The 25508-nt window shown below is 48.6% G+C and overlaps 1 protein-coding gene across 2 annotated transcripts in view; it reads left to right on the forward strand.

The window, feature by feature from the left end:
• The window catches only part of PEMT (phosphatidylethanolamine N-methyltransferase), a 312808-nt gene that overhangs the window by 228249 nt on the left and 59051 nt on the right, over positions 1-25508 (forward strand). For both annotated transcript variants that reach the window (XM_068246420.1, XM_068246421.1), the window contains exon 5: positions 4404-4515. In XM_068246420.1, coding sequence (XP_068102521.1) covers positions 4404-4515 — 112 coding nt within the window. The remainder of the gene's footprint in view (positions 1-4403; positions 4516-25508) is intronic.

The following is a 25508-nucleotide window of genomic DNA, read 5'->3' on the forward strand; positions in this document are numbered from 1 at the left end:
ACTGTGGGATAGCTAAACACAAAGTAATTTTTAGAAGAAGGAGGATAGATACAATTGTTTATCTCATTAGTTAAATTTCACCTCAGATATCTTTTTAAGTATCCTCGGTCGGAACTTGTTTTAGGCCAGTGTGAAATGTGAGTTTCGTTTTTCTTCTCTCCGGATGGTGCGATTAGCTTCTCGCCTCTCTGGAATGTGCGTTTATTTTCTCGCCTGTAATCCGCGACCTGGCAGTTATGCTGAGCGAGGCGGTGATCAGCGATGCGTTATATTGTGCAGAGTTACATAAACATGATTACGTTGCATTGTTCTGCCGGCATGTCATGTCTGTGGCTGGTACACGTGTTGTTTGTGTGTGGCTGTCACCCGATCCCATGTTTACCGTTCTCAGACTGCGCCAATGTCTTGTGTGCGACATCAGTAACACATTACGCTTTCCTGTGTGCGTCTTCCTGCAGAGCCGCTGCTGAAAAGATCGATCTAAGAAGTAAAGCCGTAGAATGAGCAGGGCTTTCGTTTTCACATTATGGCTTCTATAAGTGACAGCGTAGATGGCTTGTGTCACGGCTTACGTGTGCGAATCGCACAGCAGTGAGCGTCTGTAATCCAAGGCGATATTACAAGTCATATTGCTAGACATTTGAGTCTATTAAACACATTTTTCAGTAAAGAAATATGGGCTGCACAAAAGTCCTGAAAGAGGGACAAATGAGGAACAAAGAGGGACTGTACACACACACACAAAACTTGAAATTATTGGGCCATCGTGCAAAACATTGGATGGGGCCCCCCTCCCGCCAACCCTCCTCCCCCCACAACAGAAATTGGAAAGGCAGGCCAGTCGGGACATGCCCACTGCCACGCCCCTCCTGCGCTGTGCCCCCCTTCTGTGCCATTAAAAATAGTTCTGGGTGGGCCCCCAACCAGACTTCATCCCCCATGAGAGGCAGGCCCCCCTGCACTTGCATCCCTTGCAGGGGCGATTGTCATGCCCTTGCGCGCAGCCGCGCACACACGGCTTAATTCACGAAGACAAATAGCATGCCTTATCAGATTTAACATGCCTTATCAGAGTAGCATAGCGAGTGCTACGAACTTATGCCTGCTAATTCACAATGACGAGAGCTCCACTGCCGGTCCAATCACTTTAAAGGACATTATCCCTGCACTTTGATTGGCCCAACAGGCTGCCTGTCAAGTTTCCTGTCCAGTGACCGTCAGCTTATTGGGCCAGTCAAAGTGCGGAGATAATGGTCTCAATTCACTAAAAGATCATGCTGGAGATAATAAGGCAAGAGAAGTTACCTCCACACATCGATCTTGCCTTATTAAGGTGAAAAACTTATCACTTCAGTCCTTAAGTTACCTCCTCTGTAGTTATTTTCACACACAGTTAATTAACAGCCTGTCTTTAACTTTAGAATTCTGGCGTTATTTTAAAGAGAAACTCCAACCAAGAATTGAACTTTATCCCAATCAGTAGCTGATACCCCCTTTTACTTGAGAAATAGAATGATTTTCACAAACAGACCATCAGGGGGCGCTGTGTGACTGATTTTGTGCTGAAACCACTCCCACTAGAGGCTCTGAATACCGCGGTACTCCTGGCAAACTGCCACAATGTAACAATGTTCACAGACAGGAAATGGCTGTTTAGAGCTGTCTAACAGCCAGAACAGCTAGAAACAGCTACATAACATGCCCACAGTAACAATGTCACCATGTAATACATGTCAGAATGTGAATCTGGGAGAGGAAAGATTTTACAATGAGCAAACATTGACTAAATCATTTATACATAATTATGGTAAAAATGAAGCACTTTTTTTATTACATTATTTTCACTGGAGTTCCTCTTTAAGGATTGAAAAATTTACTTTAGAGATCTCTCCTTAACTTAACACAGAAGAGTTAGCTTTAGGTTTAGGTAACATTTTTCCTGAATACTACATGCCTTATCACCATGGTGATACCTTTAGAAACGTTATTAAAGACAGGAGATAAGCTTAGTGAATTGAGGCCATTGATTGAACCCGCAGGTGCTCAGGGCAGGACAAGTGGAGCTCTCGTCATTGCCAATTAGCAGGCATACGTTTGCAGTGCTCACTGTGCTACTCTGATAAGGTGTGTTAACTCTGATAAGGCGTGCTATTTGTCTTAGTGAATCACAGCCCCTTTTGTATAGAGACACACACAGCACCTCCATACATAACACTTCCAGTTAGATTTCCTGACAGGTCGGGAGCTTCTTAATCTGCCTCGTTATTGTAGCTGAGTTGCATTGAGAACACAAGGCAGTATTACGTACGTTCCCCGCACCACCTTTCAGAACACATTATAGCCCCATAAATACCTAAGGCCTGCAGAGAGCCGGTCCATCCATCTCGTTAGTAACGCATTACGCCACTCTTTCACCGGCGCCTGGAAAATGACCGTTTATTAAACCGCACTTTTCTGCCGCCTTTCTCACCCATTCAGCACGGCGATGTGTATATTTAGACCGCTAACATAAAGACGTCCGTTTTCAAAGGTGCTCTTTCAGGATGTCGGCGCCTGATGATACATCTCGCCACCAACTCGCTCAGTAATGAGGTCGCAGGCGTGCTTTTCAGAGCAAAAATATACGATTTGTGTTTTTAGATTTTTGTTTTGTCATCTCTGCTGTCAGAGGTGTAATCTTAGGGTTCTTTTCCACTAGCAAATGCGTTTGCGCTTGCAACAGCCTCTTTTTCCACTCGGCGCGATTGCGACGTTCACAGTCGGGAGCCAAACGCAATTGTGGCAATAATCCTGCAGCACTACGATTGCGCTCGGGGAAAAATCGAAACGCGGTAATGGAAAAGTGCATTGCGATTGACATGTAAATCACGGTGCACTAGCAATCGGCAAAATGCCAGCGATCCGCTTGTTCAAGCAGGTAGCGGCTAGTGGAAAAGGGCCCTAACAGCCTATTACAAAGTGTTCCTCCCTCCTTGCCTTGTAACTGCACACCTCCTGTTAGGGCCGGAGCAAACTTCTGTGTCTGGGGGCGTTGCTAAGATCCTCAAAGACCCACTCCTGCGTGCCGTGCCGAAAAATGGGTGTGGCCTTGCAACAGAATGTGGGTGTGGTCACGTGGAGTAAAACGTACATGAACTTGGCAGCGGTGTAAGCAAGCCTGCCCAGCAAAACGCTGGATGAAGCTCCCTACCCTTTTAGTACAAAAAATAAACCCCACACAAAAAGAAAAACACATAAATAGACAGTGTCCCCTTAAAGGGTACCTAAACCAATGAGTTTTACTTACCTGGGGCTTCGACCAGCCCCTACAGCCATCCTGACCCGTGCCAGTCCTCTAGGATCCTCCATTCTCCCGCCACGGCTAAGTTTCATTCTTCAGGCAGAGTTACCTGGCTTGCGTGCATGTGTTGGCTGGCTGTCCCCCTATCCCCCCCCCCCCCACAATATTCCCTGGTAGCTAGGGGTTCCCTCACTCCCCCAAAGTGTTCCCTGGTAGCCTCCCCTCCATGGTATTAACTAGCCATCCAGTGGCCCCCCTCCTGTGCTCCCTTGGGTCCAGACCCCCACAGCAGAGTATTAACCACTTGAGGACCGCAGTGTTAAACCCCCCCCTAAAGACCAGGCCATTTTTCTGTAAATAGGCCACTGCAGCTTTAAGGGCTTGCTGCAGGGCCACACAACTCAGCACATAAATGACCCCCCCCCCCCCCCCCCCTTTTCTGTTGGTGGGGTCTGATTCCGCCCACCACCCCTGTTTATTTTTTTAATAAATATTTGTTTTTGGTTTTTCTAATAAACGTATTTATTTTATTTTTTTCCCTAACTCCCTCCCTCCCCCCAGCCAGCCAATGACGACGATCGGCTGTCATAGGCTTCAATTGTTAACTAGCCATCCAGTGGCTCCCCCCCCCCCCCCTCTTGTGCTCCCTTGGGTCCAAACCCCCCACAGCAGAGTAGCGCAGTGGGTGGCATTAGTCACCTGCTCCGCCCCTTTCCATGTCCGGAGATATCTTCTATAGCCAGCATTTCTCTTCATTCTCAGACACTAGGGGGAGCAACCCAGAAGAGAATATGTCTCCAGAGACCAAGCGCAGTGGCCCTGGATCTTTACCCCGAGTGACGTGTCTGTCTGTGTGTATTGTTAGCAACCTATCAGTGATTAGTCGTGTTTCACACACAGCAGTGAAGCTGATGAGTTCTTGCTAGCGCTTGGCAGAGCCACACCCCCCATAGGAAGTCACACAGGAGTATAACCGCGGCCGTACTCACATGTGTAGTATTGTGGCCTTTTGCCACCGGGAAGTGGCAGTTCTACCTCGTAGAAGTGGTTGCTATTGGCGAAACACGGCTGACTTTCTGGCACATTGAATAATGTCTGTTCCCCATTGTTTCTCTGCTTTCAGGAGATTACTTTGGAATTCTGATGGATAAGAAGGTTACTGGTTTCCCTTTCAATATATTAGAGAATCCCATGTACTGGGGCAGCACAGCCAACTACCTGGGACTGGCCTTGGTGTAAGTACAGCACTCTGATTATCATTTCGCTCTTACTTTACACGACTCTGCACAGGACAAGTCTTTGCATTCAATATATATTTATTTGCATTACTCTACTGCTGTATACTATAAATATGTCTGTTGTAATGAATGCCATCTCAGTTAGCCTGGCTCTATTCTGGCGCATTGCCGGGGACAGGGAAGCATGTTATCTCCCCTCCCACGTTCCTGCTCCTCTCTGACTGGCTGAGGGCAGTTCAGTGTGACGTGAGGCTGAGAAGAGAAATACACCTCATCCCTCTGCAGAAGCTGCTGAAATACAATCTATACTGTGCTCACATGTGTTTACAAAGTAACCTAGATAGGACAGTGCAATTTCTAGGAGTGAAATAAAAAAGTGTAAGGGCGGAAATTACATCATGATTGGCTTCAGTCAGAGGCAGTAAAGATGGAAAATGCCTGGTACAGTTTTCTCTGTATTTACTATACAGGGAGAGCAGAATTATTAGGCAAGTTGTATTTTTGAGGAATAATTTTATTATTGAACAACAACCATGTTCTTAATGAACCCAAAAAACTTGTTAATATCAAATCTGAATATTTTTGAAAGTAGTTTTTAGTTTGTTTTTAGTTTTAGCTATTTTAGGGGGATATCTGTGTGTGCAGGTGACTATTACTGTGCATAATTATTAGGCAACTTAACAAAAACAAATCTATACCCATTTCAATTATTTATTTTACCAGTGAAACCAATATAACATCTCAACATTCACAAATATACATTTCTGACATTTAAAAACAAAACAAAAACAAACCAGTGACCAATATAGCCACCTTTCTTTGCAAGGACACTAAAAAGCCTGCCATCCATGGATTCTGTCAGTATTTTGATCTGTTCACCATCAACATTGCGTGCAGCAGCAACCACAGCCTCCCAGACACTGTTCAGAGAGGTGTACTGTTTTACTTCCTTGTAAATCTCACATTTTATGATGGACCACAGGTTCTCAATGGGGTTCAGATCTGGTGAACAAGGAGGCCATGTCATTAGTTTGTCTTCTTTTATACCCTTTCTTGCCAGCCACGCTGTGGGGTACTTGGACGCGTGTGATGGAGCATTGTCCTGCATGAAAATCGTGTTTTTCTTGAAGGATGCAGACTTCTTCCTGTACCACTGCTTGAAGAAGGTGTCTTCCAGAAACTGGCAGTAGGACTGGGAGTTGAGCTTGACTCCATCCTCAACCCGAAAAGGCCCCACAAGCTCATCTTTGATGATACCAGCCCAAACCAGTACTCCACCTCCACCTTGCTGATGTCTGAGTCGGACTGGAGCTCTCTGCCCTTTACCAATCCAGCCACGGGCCCATCCATCTGGCCCATCAAGACTCACTCTCATTTCATCAGTCCATAAAACCTTAGAAAAATCAGTCTTGAGATATTTCTTGGCCCAGTCTTGACGTTTCAGCTTGTGTGTCTTGTTCAGTGGTGGTCGTCTTTCAGCCTTTCTTACCTTGGCCATGTCTCTGAGTATTGCACACCTTGTGCTTTTGGGCACTCCAGTGATGTTGCAGCTCTGAAATATGGCCAAACTGGTGGCAAGTGGCATCTTGGCAGCTGCATGCTTGACTTTTCTCAGTTCATGGGCAGTTATTTTGCGCCTTGGCTTTTCCACACGCTTCTTGCGACCCTGTTGACTATTTTGAATGAAACGCTTGATTGTTAGATGATCACGCTTCAGAAGCTTTGCAATTTTAAGAGTGCTGCATCCCTTTGCAAGATATCTCACTATTTTTGACTTTTCTGAGCCTGTCAAGTCCTTCTTTTGACCCATTTTGCCAAAGGAAAGGAAGTTGCCTAATAATTATGCACACCTGATATAGGGTGTTGATGTCATTAGACCACACCCCTTCTCATTACAGAGATGCACATCACCTAATATGCTTAATTGGTAGTAGGCTTTCGAGCCTATACAGCTTGGAGTAAGACAACATGCATAAAGAGGATGATGTGGTCAAAATACTCAGTTGCCTAATAATTCTGCACTCCCTGTATATAATTCACTGAAGTCAAAATGTGGGCAGTACAATACATATGAAAGTAGAACAAGTATTTATCTACTTATATATGTATTTTTCTGGGATAGTATGGCTGTCCCTGCAGCTTTAAAGGACAATTAAAACAAAAAAGGTAAAATTTAAAATACATAACGTAGTTATAGTACATTTTTCTCAGAGTAAAATGCACTGTAAATTTAAATTTTGGACTAGTCCACCTCCTTATCGGGATTCTCAATATTACTTTTATTCTTTACAAATGCAACTCCCTGAAAAGTATCCGTACAGAGATGTCTACCTGCTGAACTGCCTCTCAGTAAGCACTTTTGTAAAGAAATAGCTGAGAATCCCCCATGAGGAGATGCAAAAACTTGACACATCTGATTGATTTTCACCGCCTACATTAAGTGACAGCGATACAGGAAAAAGTTAATTTACAGTGCCTTTTACTCATTTTTTTTCCTTACTATTTGTCATGATAGTTAGATCGCCTGTATCCAGTGGTGGCTCCAGCTTAAATTCTTTTTTCAAATAATTATTTTTGGCCATTGTGGGGTTATTTATACTTACCTGGGTCTTCTTCCATCTACATCACTCGATCACTCCCTGCTACTCCAGTCCCTGCAATCTGTGGGTATCCAAGACCTTGCCCTAGCATGGTTCTCCTCCTACTTCTCAAATCGCTCCTTCAAGACCTCCTTCAATGGTTCCTCCTCAACCTCCATCCCACTTTCAGTTGGGGTCCCCCAAGGCTCAGTTCTTGGTCCCCTGCTGTTCTCCATTGACACCACCTCCATCGGCAAACTTATCGCCTCTCTGGGCTTCAACTATCAACAATATGCAGATGACACCCAGATTTACCTCCATACCACTGACCTCTCCACCACCACCATGGAGAAGGTATCCTCTGGCCTCTCGGCTATTTCATCCTGGATGTCTGCCAGGTTCCTAAAATTAAACCTGGATAAGACTGAACTCCTAATCTTCCCATCCCGTGCTGCCTCACCCCCCACTGACCTCTACGTCACTGTCAATGGCACAATCATTCATCCAACCACACAAGCCCGCTGCCTGGGTGTCACCCTGGACTCTGCCCTCTCCTTCACCCCCCACATCCAAACCGTAGCTAGGGCCTGCTATTTCCACTTACGCAACATCTCCAAGATCCGGTCTTTCCTGACCCCAGACACTACCAAACTCCTTGTCCATGCCCTCATCATCTCCCGCCTGGACTACTGCAACTCACTCCTGTCCGGCCTCCCTCAAAACCGCATAGCCCCCCTACAATCCATCATGAACGCAGCAGCCAGACTCATCTACTCCTCCCACCGCTTTGTCTCCACGACTCCCCTACGCAAATCCCTTCATTGGCTTCCAATTCACTTCAGAATTAGATTCAAGGTCCTATGTTTGGCCTACAAATCCATACACAAGTCCTGCCCAAGCTACATCTCTGACCTGGTCAGCAGATATACACCTGGCCGCCCACTTCGCTCCTCCAACAACCTCCTCTTAACCACCCCACGCATCTCGCACTCCCATGCACGACTGCAGGACTTCACTAGAGCTGCCCCCATCCTGTGGAACTCTCTCCCACTGCCCATCAGCCTCGCTCCCACCTTCAAAACCTTCAAAAAAGCACTCAAAACTCACTTCTTCAAGGAGGCCTACATCAACTCAACACTGCCCTAATCCTTTCTGCCAATAACTTCTTGCTGCACCCCCTCCTTTTGTGTCACTAACCCCTTCCCTCTAGATTGTAAGCCTTTGGCAGGGCCCTCTCCCCTTGTGTATCATACTTGACTGTGTGCACTCTACCCAGAATTTGGAACTTGTTACCACTACCACTCCAGTTTATGATCTGGCATTGTACTACTGTCTGCGTTGTGTTGTGTATATTTTTGCTATTACCTGTATTGTTGTATCTATTGTCTTTTACCTGTATTGTTCTGTCACCCCTGTTATCATTGTCTGTAACCTTATTTATTGTACAGCGCTGCGTAATATGTTGGCGCTATATAAATCTAATAAATAATATTAATAATACATTAGGTGCGTGAGGTCCGTCAAAGTCTTCTCTGGCCGCTTTGTTCTGTAGTAAATCCTCCCGTTGATTTGGCCAGCCGTGCTCTTCTGCGAATGTGCCAACCGCGCAATCCATGTCGCACTCCCGCAGCGCAGAACACTCCGCACATGCGCAGAAGAGAGCAGCTGGCCGAATTACCGGGAGGATTTACTAGAGAACAAAGTGGCCAGAGAAGACTTTGACGGACCTCACGCTCCTAATGGGGCCAGGTAAGTGTAAGTAACCCCAAACAGCCATCTCGGGTTTAAAGGACAACCTAGGTAACATGTGACATGATGAGATAGACATGTGTATGTACAGTGCCTAGCACACAAATAACTAGGCTGTGTTTCTTTTTTCTTTCTCTGCCTGAAAGAGTTAACCATCAGGTATGTAAGTGGCAGTTCCTGTAGCCAGGACTGAGTCAGACTACAGTGTGACCCTCACTGAAGAAATTACAACTATAAAACACTTTCCTAGCAGAAAATTGCTTCTGAGAGCTGTAAATAGATATAAAGTGTCAATGGTTCATAGATTTTAGCTCTGGCATACTTCAATGAATGGGTCATTGAGCAAAAACAATAAAACAGTAAAAACTTAAAAAGTAGATCTAAATATAAAATAAAACAGTGGAATATCTTAAAAAAAAGTCATTTTTAGGAAAAGGTGGATAGACACAATTGTTTATTTTTATTCGTTTATTTTCACCTCAGGTGTCCTTTAAAGCATACCCGAAGTGACATGTGACATGATGAGATAGACATGTGTATGTACAGTGCCTGGCACACTAATAATTAGGCTGTGTTCCTTTTTTTCTTTCTCTGCCTGTAAGAGTTAAATATCAGGTATGTAAGTGGCTGACTCCGTCCTGACTCAGACAGGAAGTGACTACAGTGTGACCCTCACTGATAAGAAAATCCAACTATAAAACGCTTTCCTAGCAGAAAATGGCTTCTGAGAGCAAGAAAGAGATAAAAAGGGAAATTTCTTATCAGTGAGGGTCACACTGTAGTCACTTCCTGTCTGAGTCAGGACTGAGTCAGCCACTTACATACCTGATATTTATCTCTTTCAGGCAGAGAAAGAAAAAAGGAACACAGCCTAGTACAAAATGGTTTCGTATTGATGCCCGGCTCCCAGAGGCAAAACTACAGTGGGTTGCAAAAGTATTCGGCCCCCTTGAAGTTTTCAACATTTTGTCATATACAGTAACTGCCACAAACATGAATCAATTTTATTGGAATTCCACGTGAAAGACCAATACAAAGTGGTGTACATGTGAGAAGTGGAACGAAACTCATACATCATTCCAAACATTTTTTACAAATCAATAACTGCAAAGTGGGGTGTGCGTAATTATTCAGCCCCCTGAGTCAATACTTTGTAGAACCACCTTTTGCTGCAATTACAGCTGCCAGTCTTTTACGGTATGTCTCTACCAGCTTTGCACATCTAGAGACTGAAATCCTTGCCCATTCTTCTTTGCAAAACAGCTCCAGCTCAGTCAGATTAGATGGACAGCCTTTGTGAACAGCAGTTTTCAGATCTTGCCACAGATTCTCGATTGGATTTAGATCTGGACTTTGACTGGGCCATTCTAACACATAGATATGTTTTGTTTTACACCATTCCATTGTTGCCCTGGCTTTATGTTTAGGGTCATTGTCCTGCTGGAAGGTGAACCTCCGCCCCAGTCTCAAGTCTTTTGCAGACTCCAAGAGGTTTTCTTCCAAGTTTGCCCTGTATTTGGCTCCATCCATCTTCCTATCAACTCTGACCAGCTTCCCTGTCCCTGCTGAAGAGAAGCACCCCCCGAGCATGATGCTGCCACCACCATATTTGGCAGTGGGGATGGTGTGTTCTGAGTGATGTGCAGTGTTAGTTTTCTGCCACACATAGCGTTTTGCATTTTTGCCAAAACGTTCCATTTTGGTCTCATCTGACCAGAGCACCTTCTTCCACATGGTTGCTGTGTCCCCCACATGGCTTGTGGCAAACTGCAAACGGGACTTCTTATGCTTTCTGTTATTAATGCCTTTCTTCTTGCCACTCTTCCATACAGGGCAACTTTGTACACTGCATGACTAATAGTTGTCCTATGGACAGATTCCCCCACCTGAGCTGTAGATCTCTGCAGCTCATCCAGAGTCACCATGGGCCTCTTGACTGCATTTCTGCTCAGCGCTCTCCTTGTTCAGCCTGTGAGTTTAGGTGGACGGCCTTGTCTTGGTAGGTTTACAGTTGTACCATACTCCCATTTCTGAATGATCGCTTGAACAGTGCTCCGTGGGATGTTCAAGGCTTTGGAAATCTTTTTGTAGCCTAAGCCTGCTTTAAATTTCTCAATAATTTTATCCCTGACCTGTCTGGTGTGTTCTTTGGACTTCACGGTGTTGTTGCTCCCAATATTCTCTTAGACAACCTCTGAGGCCCTCACAGAGCAGCTGTATTTGTACTGACATTAGATTACACACATGTGCACTCTATTTAGTTATTAGCACTCATCAGGCAATGTCTATAAGCAACTGACTGCACTCAGACCAAAGGGGGCCGAATAATTATGCACACCCCACTTTGCAGTTATTTATTTGTAAAAAATGTTTGGACTCATGTATGATTTTCGTTCCACTTCTCACGTGTACACCACTTTGTATTGGTCTTTTAATGTGGAATTCCAATAAAATGTATGCATGTTTGTGGCAGTAATATGACAAAATGTGGAAAACTTTAAGGGGGCCGAATACTTTTGCAACCCACTGTAAAGGTAGCCATACACTGGTCGATTTGCCATCAGATTCGACCAACAGATAGATCCCTCTCTGATCGAATCTGATCAGAGAGGGATCGTATGGCCACCTTTACTGCAAACAGATTGTGAACCGATTTCAGCCTGAAACCGTTCACAATCTGTTGTGGTGGTGGTGGTGCTGCTGCCGCCGCTCCCCCCCCCGCACACATTACCTGCGCCGCCGGCGCCAGTCCTCCCGGTCACCGCTGCTCTGTCTGCGCTCTGGTCTCCAGGTCCGGCATGCTTTGCTTCTTCCTGCCCGGCAGGAAGTTTAAACAGTGGAGCGCCCTCTACTGTTTAAACTTCCTGCCGGGCAGGAGGAACTGAAGCATGCCGGAGACCAGCGTGGACACGGAGCAGCGGTGACCGGGGGTAGTCACGCCGACAGAGCAGGTAATGTATGCGGCTCTATTGCATCGGTCGTTGGGCAATCGAACGCCGCTAGCGACGCGGTCCCTACCCGCGGGCGATCGACGGTAATTTTCCGCACGGAGCGATCGACGGGATCGGACGAAACGGATCGAAATTCGGCGTGTAGCGCGAACGATTGGCAGCAGATTCGATCCCAGTGATCGAATCTGCTGTCGAAACGGCGGCAAATCGGGCCAGTGTATGGCCAGCTTAAATGTTCTGTGCACTGCCCTGGAAGGGTTCTTTATAGGTGCTGCATTTTGTACCAGGTGCCGTGATTGCATGCGTTTTTCTCCTGGTTTTGATACGGCTGTACTCTTATTCCTAATCGCCGTGTTCCCAGCTGGCCAGCGGTGTAATTGCCGGGAGTACATTGCCTGATTAATGTTCTCATTAGGTGATTATGCTCTGATTTAATGTATATCTCTGCGTAGTTACAGTAACCAGGCCTCTGTAACACGGGGCTCCCCGATAGGCTGTCGTGTAATAGAATAACACCTTGTCACCAAACCCTGGTCTTTAGGGACGGCAACGTAGCGCGTCAATTAAAGCAATCCGGCCTATTAAATTTGTTCCCATTTGCATTAATAAATCGGGCAGCTGATGAGGGACGTAACCTTGTAATCCTCTGTCTGCAGGAGAAGATGTGATGAAGTCAGAACAGTTGAAAACACACTGTAACCAGCAGCCTCCCCCCCCCCCCCCCCCATGCTGTAACCAGCAGCCTCCGCCCCCCATGCTGTAACCAGCAGCCTCCCCCCCCATACTGTAACCAGCAGCCTCCCCCCATGCTGTAACCAGCAGCCTCCCCCTCCCCATACTGTAACCAGCAGCCTCCCCCTCATGCTGTAACCAGCAGCCTCCCCCTCATGCTGTAACCAGCAGCCTCCCCCCCATGCTGTAACCAGCAGCCTCCCCCCCATGCTGTAACCAGCAGCCTCCCCACCGTGCTGTAACCAGCAGCCTCCCCCAAATGCTGTAACCAGCAGCCTCCCCCCTGTGCTGTGCTAACGTTAATTTCTGAATGTGTGACAGCCTGTCTCGAGGGAACTATGGAATATTTTAAGAAAATAAGGATAAGCTGTACTTCAGTGTTTGAATACAGACGAGATTTGGAAGCCGTCTACGTAATTCCGGGACTAACCTCTTACAGGACAACTATCGAAGAAAATGTTTTTACACAAAGTACATGATGTAACGGCATAAAGAGTAGTTCTGGATGAAAAGTCTTCCGTAGTTTTCTAAATAATACAGAACAAATATCGGGGAGCATAGATACATAAGACATTCCAAACTCTGTACAATCAGGACATCCAGCAGGACAAATACAGACATGGCTGATGTGTGGGGTGAGACATCCCCAATACTGGTACATGTGCATAGGATAAATCACAGCAGAATAAGAAACACTAGGAGGAGGTCCCTGCCCTTGTGAGCTTACAATCTAGAGGGTAGGAGGTTGGAGACATTAGGGAAGGAGACGCAGAGGTTAGCGGATGAGGTAGTAAGCCTCTAATGCTGCTTATAGCAAATTAAAGGCTTGTACAAAAACTTGAGTGTTAAGAGTACGTTTGAAGTTTTCCAGGCTCAGAGCATGACGAATAAGCTGTGAGAGAGAGTTCCAAAGGAGAGGTGACACTCGTGAAAAGTCCTGGACACGGGAGGGAGAGGAGCTGACCAAGCTAGAGGATAAGAGAGTATCCTAAGAGAAGCAAAAGTTCCAGGTAGGATGGTAGGTAGAGATTGAGGAAACGTATGGAGGAGAGAACTTATGTAGAGCTTTGTATGAAAGGCAGAGGAGTTTAAACCGGATGCTTTGATCCGGTGATTGGCAGCGAATGTAGATATTGGCAGAGAGGGGCAGCATCAGAGGAGCGGGAGGAGAGGTGGATGAGATGGGCAGCAGAGGTCAGTAGGGATTGGCAGAGAGGGGCAGCATCAGAGGAGTGGGAGGAGAGGTGGATGAGATGGGCAGCAGAGGTCAGTAGGGATTGGCAGAGAGGGGCAGCATCAGAGGAGTGGGAGGAGAGGTGGAGGAGATGGGCAGCAGAGGTCAGTAGGGATTGGCAGAGAGGGGGCAGCATCAGAGGAGCGGGAGGAGAGGTGGATGAGACGGGCAGCAGAGGTCAGTAGGGATTGGCAGAGAGGGGCAGCATCAGAGGAGTGGGAGGAGAGGTGGATGAGATGGGCAGCAGAGGTCAGTAGGGATTGGCAGAGAGGGGCAGCATCAGAGGAGCGGGAGGAGCGGGAGGAGAGGAGGATGAGGCAGGCAGCAGAGGTCAGTAGGGATTGGCAGAGAGGGGCAGCATCAGAGGAGCGGGAGGAGAGATGGATGAGGCGGGCAGCAGAGGTCTTATGTAGAGCTTTGTATGAAAGGCAGAGGAGTTTAAACCGGATGCTTTGATCCGGTGATTGGCAGCGAATGTAGATATTGGCAGAGAGGGGCAGCATCAGAGGAGCGGGAGGAGAGGTGGATGAGATGGCAGCAGAGGTCCGTAGGGATTGTCAGAGAGGGGCAGCATCAGAGGAGTGGGAGGAGAGGTGGATGAGATGAGGAGCAGAGGTCAGTAGGGATTGGCAGAAAGGAGCAGCATTAGAGCAGTAGGAGAGACGGATGAGATAGGCAGTAGAGGTCAGTAGGGATAGGCAGAGAGGGGCAGCATCAGAGGAGCAGGAGAAGAGGTGGATGAGGCGGGCAGCAGAGGTCAGTAGGGATTGGCAGAGAGGGGCAGCATCAGAGGAGCGGGAGGAGAGATGGATGAGGCGGGCAGCAGAGGTCTTATGTAGAGCTTTGTATGATAGGGAGAGGAGTTTAAACCGGATGCTTTGATCCGGTGATTGGCAGCGAATGTAGATATTGGCAGAGAGGGGCAGCATCAGAGGAGCGGTAGGAGAGGTGGATAAGATAGGCAGCAGAGGTCCGTAGGGATTGTCAGAGAGGGGCAGCATCAGAGGAACAGGAGGAGAGGTGGATGAAGCGGGTAGCAGAGGTCAGTAGGGAGTGGCAGAAAGGAGCAGCATCAGAGCAGTAGGAGAGATGGATGAGGCGGGCAGCAGAGGTCAGTAGGGATTGGCAGAGAGGGGCAGCATCAGAGGAGCAGGAGAAGAGGTGGATGAGGCGGGCAGCAGAGGTCAGTAGGGATTGGCAGAGAGGGGCAGCATCAGAGGAGCGGGAGGAGAGATGGATGAGGCCGGCAGCAGAGGTCAGTAGGGATTGGCAGAGAGGGGCAGCATCAGAGGAGCGGGAGGAGAGATGGATGAGGCCGGCAGCAGAGGTCAGTAGGGATTGGCAGAAAGGGGCAGCATTAGAGGAGCGGGAGGAGAGGTGGATGAGGTGGGAAGCAGAGGTCAGTAGGGATTGGCAGAGAGGGGCAGCATCAGAGGAGTGGGAGGAGAGGTGGATGAGATGGGCAGCAGAGGTCAGTAGGGATTGGCAGAGAGGGGCAGCATCAGAGGAGTGGGAGGAGAGGTGGATGAGATTGGCAGCAGAGGTCAGTAGGGATTGGCAGAGAGGGGCAGCATCAGAGGAGTGGGAGGAGAGGTGGATGAGCCAGGCAGCAGAGGTCAGTAGGGATTGGCAGAGAGGGGCAGCATCAGAGGAGTGGGAGGAGAGATGGATGAGGCGGGCAGCAGAGGTCAGTAGGGATTGGCAGAGAGGGGCAGCATCAGAGGAGCGGGAGGAGAGGTGGATGAGATGGGCAGCAGAGGTCAGTAGGGATTGGCAGAGAGGGGCAGCATCAGAGGAGCGGGAGGAGAGGTGGATGAGACGGGCAGCAGAGGTCAGTAGGGATTGGCAGAGAGGGGCAGCATCAGAGGAGTAGGAGGAGAGGTGGATGAGATGGGCAGCAGAGGTCAGTAGGGATTGGCAGAGAGGGGGCAGCATCAGAGGAGCGGGAGGAGAGGTGGATGAGGCGGGTGTCAGGAACCGGCCCGCGGCACGCCTGCGTATACGGTTCCCGACTGCGGGTTTGACCAGACTGAGAGGGGAAGCAGCCTTAGTCAAGCTAAAACAAGGCTGGGACCCCTCAGAACACCTCTCGCTGCCACCACTAGCGGTTCGCTAGACACTTCCACTCTGCTGTCGAGTCCTCAGTGCGCACTCCGCGTTTTCGTATTTGGGTCAGCTTTGCGCTTAGGCCAAATACGGGAACGCCACGCACCCACACACACACACAGTTGCAATCTTACACTGTCGTGAAGCAAAGACCCACTAACAGTCGTTCCGAACGATACTGTTAGCCACTCTGCTGTCACTACTCGCACTGGCGTTGTTCGTACGTTGGGTCAGGTGCGCGCTTAGGCCAACGTATGACAAACGCCCCCACACACAATGCAATTACAATTTCATACGATAGTGTTGCTCAAGCGTACAATTAGGCATGAACTTATACACGGTTACACTTCAGTCTCTTCTAGGCTATGAGTGTTAGTTTAGTACGGCAGAAGTCAAGCTTATTAAATAATAATTTAATATTCCAGAAAAACATAGAACAGTGCAGAACTTAATATATACAAAAAGATTACAAAAAACAAAGTAAAAAAGTTACACAATTAAGAGTTACAAAGATAACACACACGGATATTTGCGTAAAAATAAACGGGGGAAAAAAAGAACGTTACCAGCCTAGGTTAGAACGTTGTTTGACGGGAGGACGCCGTTTCGACCAGGAGTCGCGATCCTCCCTAGCTATTCGCTACCTCCGAGAGAAGACAGTCACTAGGCATCTGCCTCTGCTTTTTATACTCTGAGCTACGCCTGGAGGCTGCAACTTCCTTGGGGAGGGGAGGAACTAGGTTTTAATTAAATCTCAGACATATTCCATTTCCAGGTAAAAGTCTATACATCAAAGATTGTGAAGTGAGGCTTTCAACTCCAGGTGAAAACTTGATTAAGGCTTTTTCCTGTCTCCGTTTTATTCGATGTAATTTACAGGTATAGTTTTGCACCTCCACTAATGATTTAATTTCCACAGGTAAAAATGGTATCAACAGGACTTCACCCATTTCTAATAGCCTGTCATGTACATTTCAAACGTTCCTGTGTTAGTCTCCAGGCTCTGGTCCTCTTGCTTTGTGTATTGAGACAATGGGCCGTCTCCTGAGTTCAAAAGCCAGGCAGATAATCCCATTAGCACTCTCAGAGGAACTGCATACAGACTCAAAGCACCTCATATGGTCAAGACAATCACCCATTTCCTTGCCCCAAGCAACTCAAGGTAACCTGCTCCCTTCTGGCAGAAAAAAATGAAAGAATATGTTCCTGTTATCCTTAATATCATCAGCACCTCAATATATCTCCACAGCGGGCAGCAGAGGTCAGTAGGGATTGGCAGAGAGGGGTGACATCAGAGGTGCGGGAGGAGAGGCGGATGAGATGGGCAGCAGAGGTCAGTAGGGATTGGCAGAGAGGGGTGACATCAGAGGTGCGGGAGGAGAGGCGGATGAGATGGGCAGCAGAGGTCAGTGGGAATTGGCAGAGAGTGGCAGCATCAGAGGAGCGGTAGGAGAGGTGGATGAGATGGGGAGCAGAGGTCAGTAGGGATTGGCAGAGAGGAGCAACATCAGAGGTTCGGGAGGAGAGGTGGATGAGATGGGCAGCAGAATTCAGCAGGGACTGGAGAGGTGCCAGTCTGGTTTTTGGTAGGCCGCAGGGTAGGGTGTCACAGTAGTCCAGACTGAATATGATTAGAGCATGTACTAGCATGTTGGTAGCCTCCTGTGAAAGTAAGGGATGATTACTTATAGTCCAAAGTTACCCCCAGACTGCAAGCTTTAGGAGTTGAGGTTATTGGAATATGCAGATGATACGACTTATGGCAGAAAGTAAAGATGAATTAAGAAGCCTGGGAATCAGAGATCTTTCTCTCCTTTATTTGCTCACTAATTACTTAATTATGATTCAGTCTGATAACTAGTCCTGCAGCCCACAATGGTAGCAGCAGCTTCAGCGAGATGTGAATATGCATTCAAATGGCATCAGAGCAGCCTAATAGTTTCATATTCATTGTTGTTACTGTGTTTATTGCATTATAGCAAAAATTTAATTTTGAGTGTAATCCCACGATAGGGATAAGTAGCCAGAGATCCTTTTCTTTACAGCCACGTCTGGAATCCTTAAGGGCCCGTTTCCACTATCGCGAATCCGCATGCGGGCAACGCATGCGGATCCGCACAGTCAGTAGAAGTGGATGGGACTGTTTCCACTTGTGCGTTTCCCCGCACGTTTTTCTGTGCAGAAAAAATCTGCAGGGTAGGGGCCTCAGAATTCGCCTGCGTGTGGAATGCAGGCGAATCGCACACAATGTGTTTAATAGGGAAATCGCATGCGTTTTCCCCATGCGTTTTTTGCCGCGATTTCGCATGCGATTTCGCATAGGTACCCATGTTAATTCACACAGGCAGTGACATGGTTAAAATCGCATACAGCCTTACCTATGCGAAATTGCATGCGAAATCGCGGCAAAAAACGCATGTGGAATCGCACCCGCATGCGATTTGCCTGCGGTGATTCGCCGGCGATTTCGTAACGCTACAGTGGAAACGGGCCCTTAATAGACTCACAGTAAAGTTAGCGTGACTGCGGCCATTTTGAAAACTTGTCTAGCAGTCTCCAGAGAATCTCCAGTCTGCAGTTTCCATGGACAGGACCGCGCCCCTCCCTGATACAGCTTGATTCTGATATAACCTGAAGCGGCCGGGATCTTATCTTCCATCCAGGCAGAGAAGCCGGTTATTCCTCACTAAGCTTGACCTCAGACGATCCCAATAACCGGAGTGAAATCACGGGAGAGCATTGGCCATTTCATTCAGCCTCATCCAGCGGGGTGTGTGAGATGCTATCATGGTGTGCTGTGTCTACACTCCGTCACATCTTACATATTAACTAGAGGCCTACAGTGATGACAAGGGGGTCAGGTGAGGCCACCAGGGCCTGTACAACACTCTCATCCAGCAACATCTTCCCACCACATCATCCAGTATGATTGCTTATCAACACACACAGCTTTTTTGGAGGTTTAAAGCGGACCTGAACTCAGAACTTCCTCTTTGCTCTAAATGATAAGCAACAGCATAATAACTTTAAAGTGAACCTCCCAACTAAAAATCTACTCAGCAGCACTGAGAAGGCCTGGTGTTTCTTTAAAGAGAACCCGAGGTGGGATTTAATGATGTTAGTGGGGCACAGAGGCTGGTTGTGCACACTAACACCAGCCTCTGTTGCCCTATGGTGTGCCTCCAAGACCCCCCTGCGCACCGCTATCCCCCCCCCCCCCCCCGCAGTGCTGGCACAATATTTACCTAAGCGCTGTCTGTCAGCGCCGCTCCCCCGCCTCGTCCGTATCAGCGCTACCCGCCTGTGTCCCTTCCCTCCCACTGATTGGAGGGAAGTGACGCGGGCGTGTAGCGCCGATACAGAGGAGGCGGGGGAGTGGCGCTGACAGACAGCGCTTAGGTAAACATTGTGCCAGCACTGCGGGGGGGATAGCGGCGCGCAGGGGGGTCTTGGAGGCACACCATAGGGCAACAGAGGCTGGTGATAGTGTGCACAACCATCCTCTGTGCCCCACTAGCATAAGTAAATCCCACCTCGGGTTCTCTTTAACAGTTTCACAGCATCAGAACTTTGTTTTTCCTACCCAAGCCTCATTTTTAGCTGCACAGAAGTAAACTGCCCGGGCATTTTTCTCCTGATGCTGTGCAAAGCATGATGGGATTTCTGTTGTTTTTCTCCTTCTACTGTTTTGGCACAAATGTGTTATTTTAAAAATGTTGAATTGATGGCTACCCTCATAAAATCACAAACATTTGCCTTTTCTTTTAAAACAGGGTGGGTAAAGGTGGCCATACACTGGTCGATTTGTCATCAGATTCGACCAACAGATAGATCCCTCTCTGATAGAATCTGAACAGAGAGGGATTGTATGGCTGCCTTTACTGCAAACAGATTGTGAATCAATTTCAGCATGAAACCGATCACAATCTGTGAAGCTGTTGCCCCCCCCATACATTACCTGATCCGGCTGGCGCGAGTCCCCCGGTCTCCGCTGTCTTCTTCTCTGCGCTCAGCTCCAGGGCTCTCCAGCTTCACTTCACTTCCTGTCCGGGGAAGTTTAAACAGTAGAGGGCGCTGTGCTGTTTAAACTTCCTGTCGGGACAGGAAGAAGTGAAGCCTGCCGGAACCCAGCGGAGAAGGGACAGCGGGGACACACGCCAGCGGAGCAGGTAATGTATTGCTGCTAGCGTCGGTCGTCGGACATTCGAACACCGCTATTGACGCATTTCCGACCCGCCAGCGATCGAGCAAAATCTTCCGCATGGACAGATCGACCGGAACGATCGATTCCAGGCGGAAATCGATCGTTCGGTCAGCGTTTTCGCAACGATTGCACAGCAGATTCGATCACAGTGATTGAATCTGCTGTATATCGGCCAGAAAATCGTTAAGTGTATGGGCCCCTTGAGAGATATTACCTGTCTGTTTTAATTAACATAACTAATGTAACGTAATGACAGTATGTTTGTTTAGGCTGAAGTTCCCCTTTAAAGAAAATATTTCTATGTTACAACTGATACAAATCTTGCAGTAAATTTGCAGTGTGTCTGCTTCCTGCTTTCATGGAAGCAGGCGTAGGGTTAACATCCTGTGTTTACAGATTAACTGCTCTGCCGAGGCAGCCAGGTGACACAGCTGAGAGATCAAATTACAGTGGGGATTAGCCACAGATGAGGGGGAATTAGACAGCCCCCCCCCCCCCCCCCCCCCCCCCAGTGACCAGGCCATTTTTTTTACAATTCAGCACACTGCAGCTTTAACAGTTCGCTGCACGGCCGTACAACTTAGCACTCAAATGAATCCAGCCTCCTTTTCTTGCCACCAACAGAGCTTTCTGAATAAAACAGACAGCAGGATTAGTGTCTGTTCATATACCCATTAATGTATATTGTTATCTACAGTAGGTTGTTTCATCTCAGTTACACTTTAAATCACATCCCAAGAGTTGAAATCACCATTTGTTGTGGAATATGCAATATGAAGGACTTGTCTCCTATGGTCCATCATTTATAATCAGCCGTAAAAGTCTGTCACGTTGAAATAGTCCATCTTCCCATGGGGGATTCTCAGAGTTTTCTTTATCATTAAAAGCGCATAATAAATCACAGTTGCTCAGCCCAACTCCCCAAATTATGTGCAAAGTAGGGAGGCTGACCAACATCTTAGTTGAATAGATCCTTTTCAGGGAGTGCTTTTGTAAAGATAAAGGTGTTGATTCAGTAAGTTGCACTATAACTACCGCAAACAAGCAGCGCGGGATAAAATTAGCATAGAAGTGATACTGGAACTAAATGAGCGTGTTAATTGTCCCAGGCTGTGAGTATAGATGGAGAAGAGAAGAGGTCCTACAATGGAGCCTTCTGGTACACCAACAGACAACAGGCGTGGAGAGGAGTTAGGGCCCGTTTCCACTATAGCGTTGCGGAATCGCCGGCGAATCACCGCAGGCAAATCGCATGCGGGTGCGATTCCGCATGCGTTTTTTGCCGCGATTTCGCATGCGATTTCGCATAGGTTAGGGGGATGCGATTTTAACCATGTCACTGCCTGTGTGAATTAACATGGATACCTATGCGAAATCGCATGCGAATTCGCGGCAAAAAACGCATGGGGAAAACGCATGCGATTTCCCTATTAAATACATTGTGTGTGGTTCGCCTGCATTCCACACGCAGGCGAATTCTGAGGGCTCTGCCGTGCAGAAAAATCCTGCACAGAAAAACGCACAGCAAAACTGACAAGTGGAAACAGGCCCATCCACTTGTATTGGCTGTGCGAATCCGCATGCGGATTCGCAATAGTGGAAACGGGCCCTGAGTGTTGTAATAGGAGACAGGTAGGAGCTAATCCTAGAACATGCTCGGCCCTTGAAACCCAATGACGAGAGTGACCCTGTCGATCACCCTCTGCTTCTCCAGATAAATATCGGCACAAATTCTGAATGCGATTTCCTGCACACACAATTTTGCATTTACGATTCTTCAGGTATATATTTTTTTTTGGGGGGGGGGGGGGGTGCGTTTTTGCTATAGTTTTGCGTGTTTGTATCGGATTTTACTTGCATACCGATGAAGATATTTTACGTTAAAAGTATATCTGACTTCAAAATTGTGCGCGATTTTTCACGCAGAAAGCAAATTTTGTGCAATGTATAAGCCTTGTTTTGAACACAACAAATAATAAAAAGAAAGAAACAGAAAAAAGCAGACCTGCCCAGTTATGTTAAAACGTAAGGAAAATTGAAGAAAGCAAAAACGCACAGAATGGGACGCCATTGAAATACATTACGTGCCCAACAAACTGCAAAACGCACGTAAATGCAAATGAGTGTGTACGCCACTAAGGGCTCGTTTCCACATTGCGCACTTTCAGGCGTGCTTATGGAAATGCGATAACAGGGACAGCAGAGAATGCATAGACTGCACTGTCTGCCGTTTCCATTCACTCACCACTGAATCGCCGCACATGGTTGCCTGCATGTCAAGGCGATTGCGCCCGTAATCCCGTTCAGTATAATGAATGGGATGGCAACCCCCCCCCCCTCACGGGAGTGACGTGCAGCACAACGCCGTGAGTCTCTGTGTTGCAATGGAAACGAGCCTTTAGATTCTGACAGAGGGATAGTTGGTAATTCGGGGAAACATTGGGTAAGTGAGAGATGTGACATTTGCCGTTACACACAGGGAAGTGGCTGATTGTATAAGAGGGCAGCATGGTGGCATAGTTAGTTAGTGCTCTTGCATTGCAGCGCTGGGTCTCCGGTTCAAATCCCAGCCAGGGCACTATCGTGTTTCCCAAAATGTGCTAGGGCTTATTTTCGGGGAGGTCGTATATTTTGTCGGAGTAGCCATCATCTTTAGTGTATAAAGCCAGATTCCCCCTCTGCTCCCTGCTAAATAAGCCCTTGTGTCTGTTAGACCTGCTGATCCCTCTAAAAGAAACCTGCTCCCTCCCGCCCACTTTACCTCCACTACTCCCCCTCCTGGCCCCCACCTGCAGATAGTCCCCTAAAAGGAACCCTAAGCTTCAGATCTGTTCTCCCCTTCCCCCAGAGAGCCCCCCCCCCCCCCAGTAGGCTCACTTCACCTCCCCGCTGCTCTCGCTCCTGCAGAAAAGCAGGAAGTGCCCAGGTCTGCCGCTTAGGGCTCTATTTAGTGGGATGCAGTCAGGGAGCCAATAGGTCTTATTTTAGGGGGAGGTCTTATGTATATTTCGAGCACACTCGAAATATATACTAGTTCTTATTTTCAGGGGAGGTCTTAAATTCGGGGAAACACGGTATGTGCATGATGGTTGTATGTTCCCCCTGGGTCTGTGTGTGTTTCCTCCGGGCACTACAGTTTCCTCCCACATCCCAAAAACATACAGATAAGTTAATTAACTTCCCGCGAAACTTGGCCCTAGACTATGCTACATGCACTACATGGTGCATATGGTAGACATAGGACTATGGTAGGGAAAAGATTGTGAGCTCCTCCGAGGGGCAGCTAGTGATAAAACTATATACTCTGTACAGCGCTGCGGAAGATGGTGCTATATAAATACTAAATTATAATAATAATAAGTAGGCAAGTGAGAGATCTGACTTTCCCTATCACACACGTGCCTCTAGCTCTGGGTTCCCGCTTTCCCTGTCACACACGTGCCTCTAGCTCTGGGTTCCCGGCTTTCCCTTTCACACACGTGCCTCTAGCTCTGGGTTCCCGGCTTTCCCTCTCACACACGTGCCTCTAGCTCTGGGTTCCTGGCTTTCCCTGTCACACGCGTGCCTCTAGCTCTGGGTTCCCGGCTTTCCCTTTCACACATGTGCCTGTAGCTCTGGGTTCCCGGCTTTCCCTGTCACACACGTGCCTCTAGCTCTGGGCTCCCAGCTTTCCCTTTCACACACGTGCCTCTAGCTCTGGGCTCCCGGCTTTCCCTTTCACACACGTGCCTCTAGCTCTGAGTTCCCGGCTTTTCCTGTCACACACGTGCCTCTAGCTCTGGGTTCCCGGCTTTCCCTTTCACACACGTGCCTCTAGCTCTGGGTTCCCGGCTTTCCCTCTCACACACGTGCCTCTAGCTCTGGGTTCCTGGCTTTCCCTGTCACACGCGTGCCTCTAGCTCTGGGCTCCCGGCTTTCCCTGTCACACACGTGCCTCTAGCTCTGGGTTCCCGGTTTTCCCTTTCACACGCTTGCCTCTAGCTCTGGGTTCCCGGCTTTCCCTTTCCCACACGTGCCTCTAGCTCTGGGTTCCCGGCTTTCCCTGTCACACACGTGCCTCTAGCTCTGGGTTCCCGGCATTCCCTTTCACACACGTGCCTCTAGCTCTGGGTTCCCGGCTTTCCCTCTCACACACGTGCCTCTAGCTCTGGGTTCCCGGCTTTCCCTTTCACACACGTGCCTCTAGCTCTGGGTTCCCGGCATTCCCTTTCACATACGTGCCTCTAGCTCTGGGTTCCCGGCTTTCCCTGTCACACACGTGCCTCTAGCTCTGGGCTCCAGGCTCTCCCTATCACACACGTGCCTCTAGCTCTGGGTTCCCGGCTTTCCCTATCACACACGTGCCTCTGGCTCTGGGTTCCTGGCTTTCCCTCTCACACACGTGCCTCTAGCTCTGGGTTCCCGGCTTTCCCTATCACACACGTGCCTCTAGCTCTGGGCTCCCGGCTTTCCCTATCACACACGTGCCTCTAGCTCTGGGCTCCCGGCTTTCCCTCTCACACACGTGCCTCTAGCTCTGGGTTCCCGGCTTTCCCTTTCACACACGTGCCTCTAGCTCTGGGTTCCCGGCTTTCCCTATCACACATGTGCCTCTAGCTCTGGGCTCCCGGCTTTCCCTCTCACACACGTGCCTCTAGCTCTGGGTTCCCGGCTTTCCCTTTCACACACGTGCCTCTATCTCTGAGTTTCCGGCTTTCCCTGTCACACACGTGCCTCTAGCTCTGGGTTCCCGGCTTTCCCTCTCAAACACGTGCCTCTAACTCTGGGTTCCCGGCTTTCCCTCTCAAACACGTGCCTCTAACTCTGGGTTCCTGGCTTTCTCTTTCACACACGTGCCTCTAGCTCTGGGCTCCCGGCTTTCCCTCTCACACACGTGCCTCTAGCTCTGGGCTCCCGGCTTTCCCGTTCACACACGTGCCTCTAGCTCTGGGCTCCCGGCTTTCCCTTTCACACACGTGCCTCTAGCTCTGCGTTCCCGGCTTTCCCTTTCACACACGTGCCTCTAGCTCTGGGCTCCCGGCTTTCCCTCTCACACACGTGCCTCTAGCTCTGGGCTCCAGGCTCTCCCTATCACACACGTGCCTCTAGCTCTGGGTTCCCGGCTTTCCCTTTCACAGACGTGCCTCTAGCTCTGGGCTCCCGGCTTTCCCTCTCACACACGTGCCTCTAGCTCTGGGCTCCCGGCTTTCCCTCTCACACACGTGCCTCTAGCTCTGGGTTCCCGGCTTTCCCTCTCACACACGTGCCTCTAGCTCTGGGCTCCCGGCTTTCCCTCTCACACACGTGCCTCTAGCTCTGGGTTCCCGGCTTTCCCTGTCACACACGTGCCTCTAGCTCTGGGTTCCTGGCTTTCCCTGTCACACACGTGCCTCTAGCTCTGGGCTCCCGGCTTTCCCTCTCACACACGTGCCTCTAGCTCTGGGTTCCCGGCTTTC

The sequence above is a fragment of the Hyperolius riggenbachi genome, chromosome 7, assembly GCF_040937935.1.
Source record: "Hyperolius riggenbachi isolate aHypRig1 chromosome 7, aHypRig1.pri, whole genome shotgun sequence".
In the NCBI taxonomy this organism is placed as follows: domain Eukaryota; kingdom Metazoa; phylum Chordata; class Amphibia; order Anura; family Hyperoliidae; genus Hyperolius; species Hyperolius riggenbachi.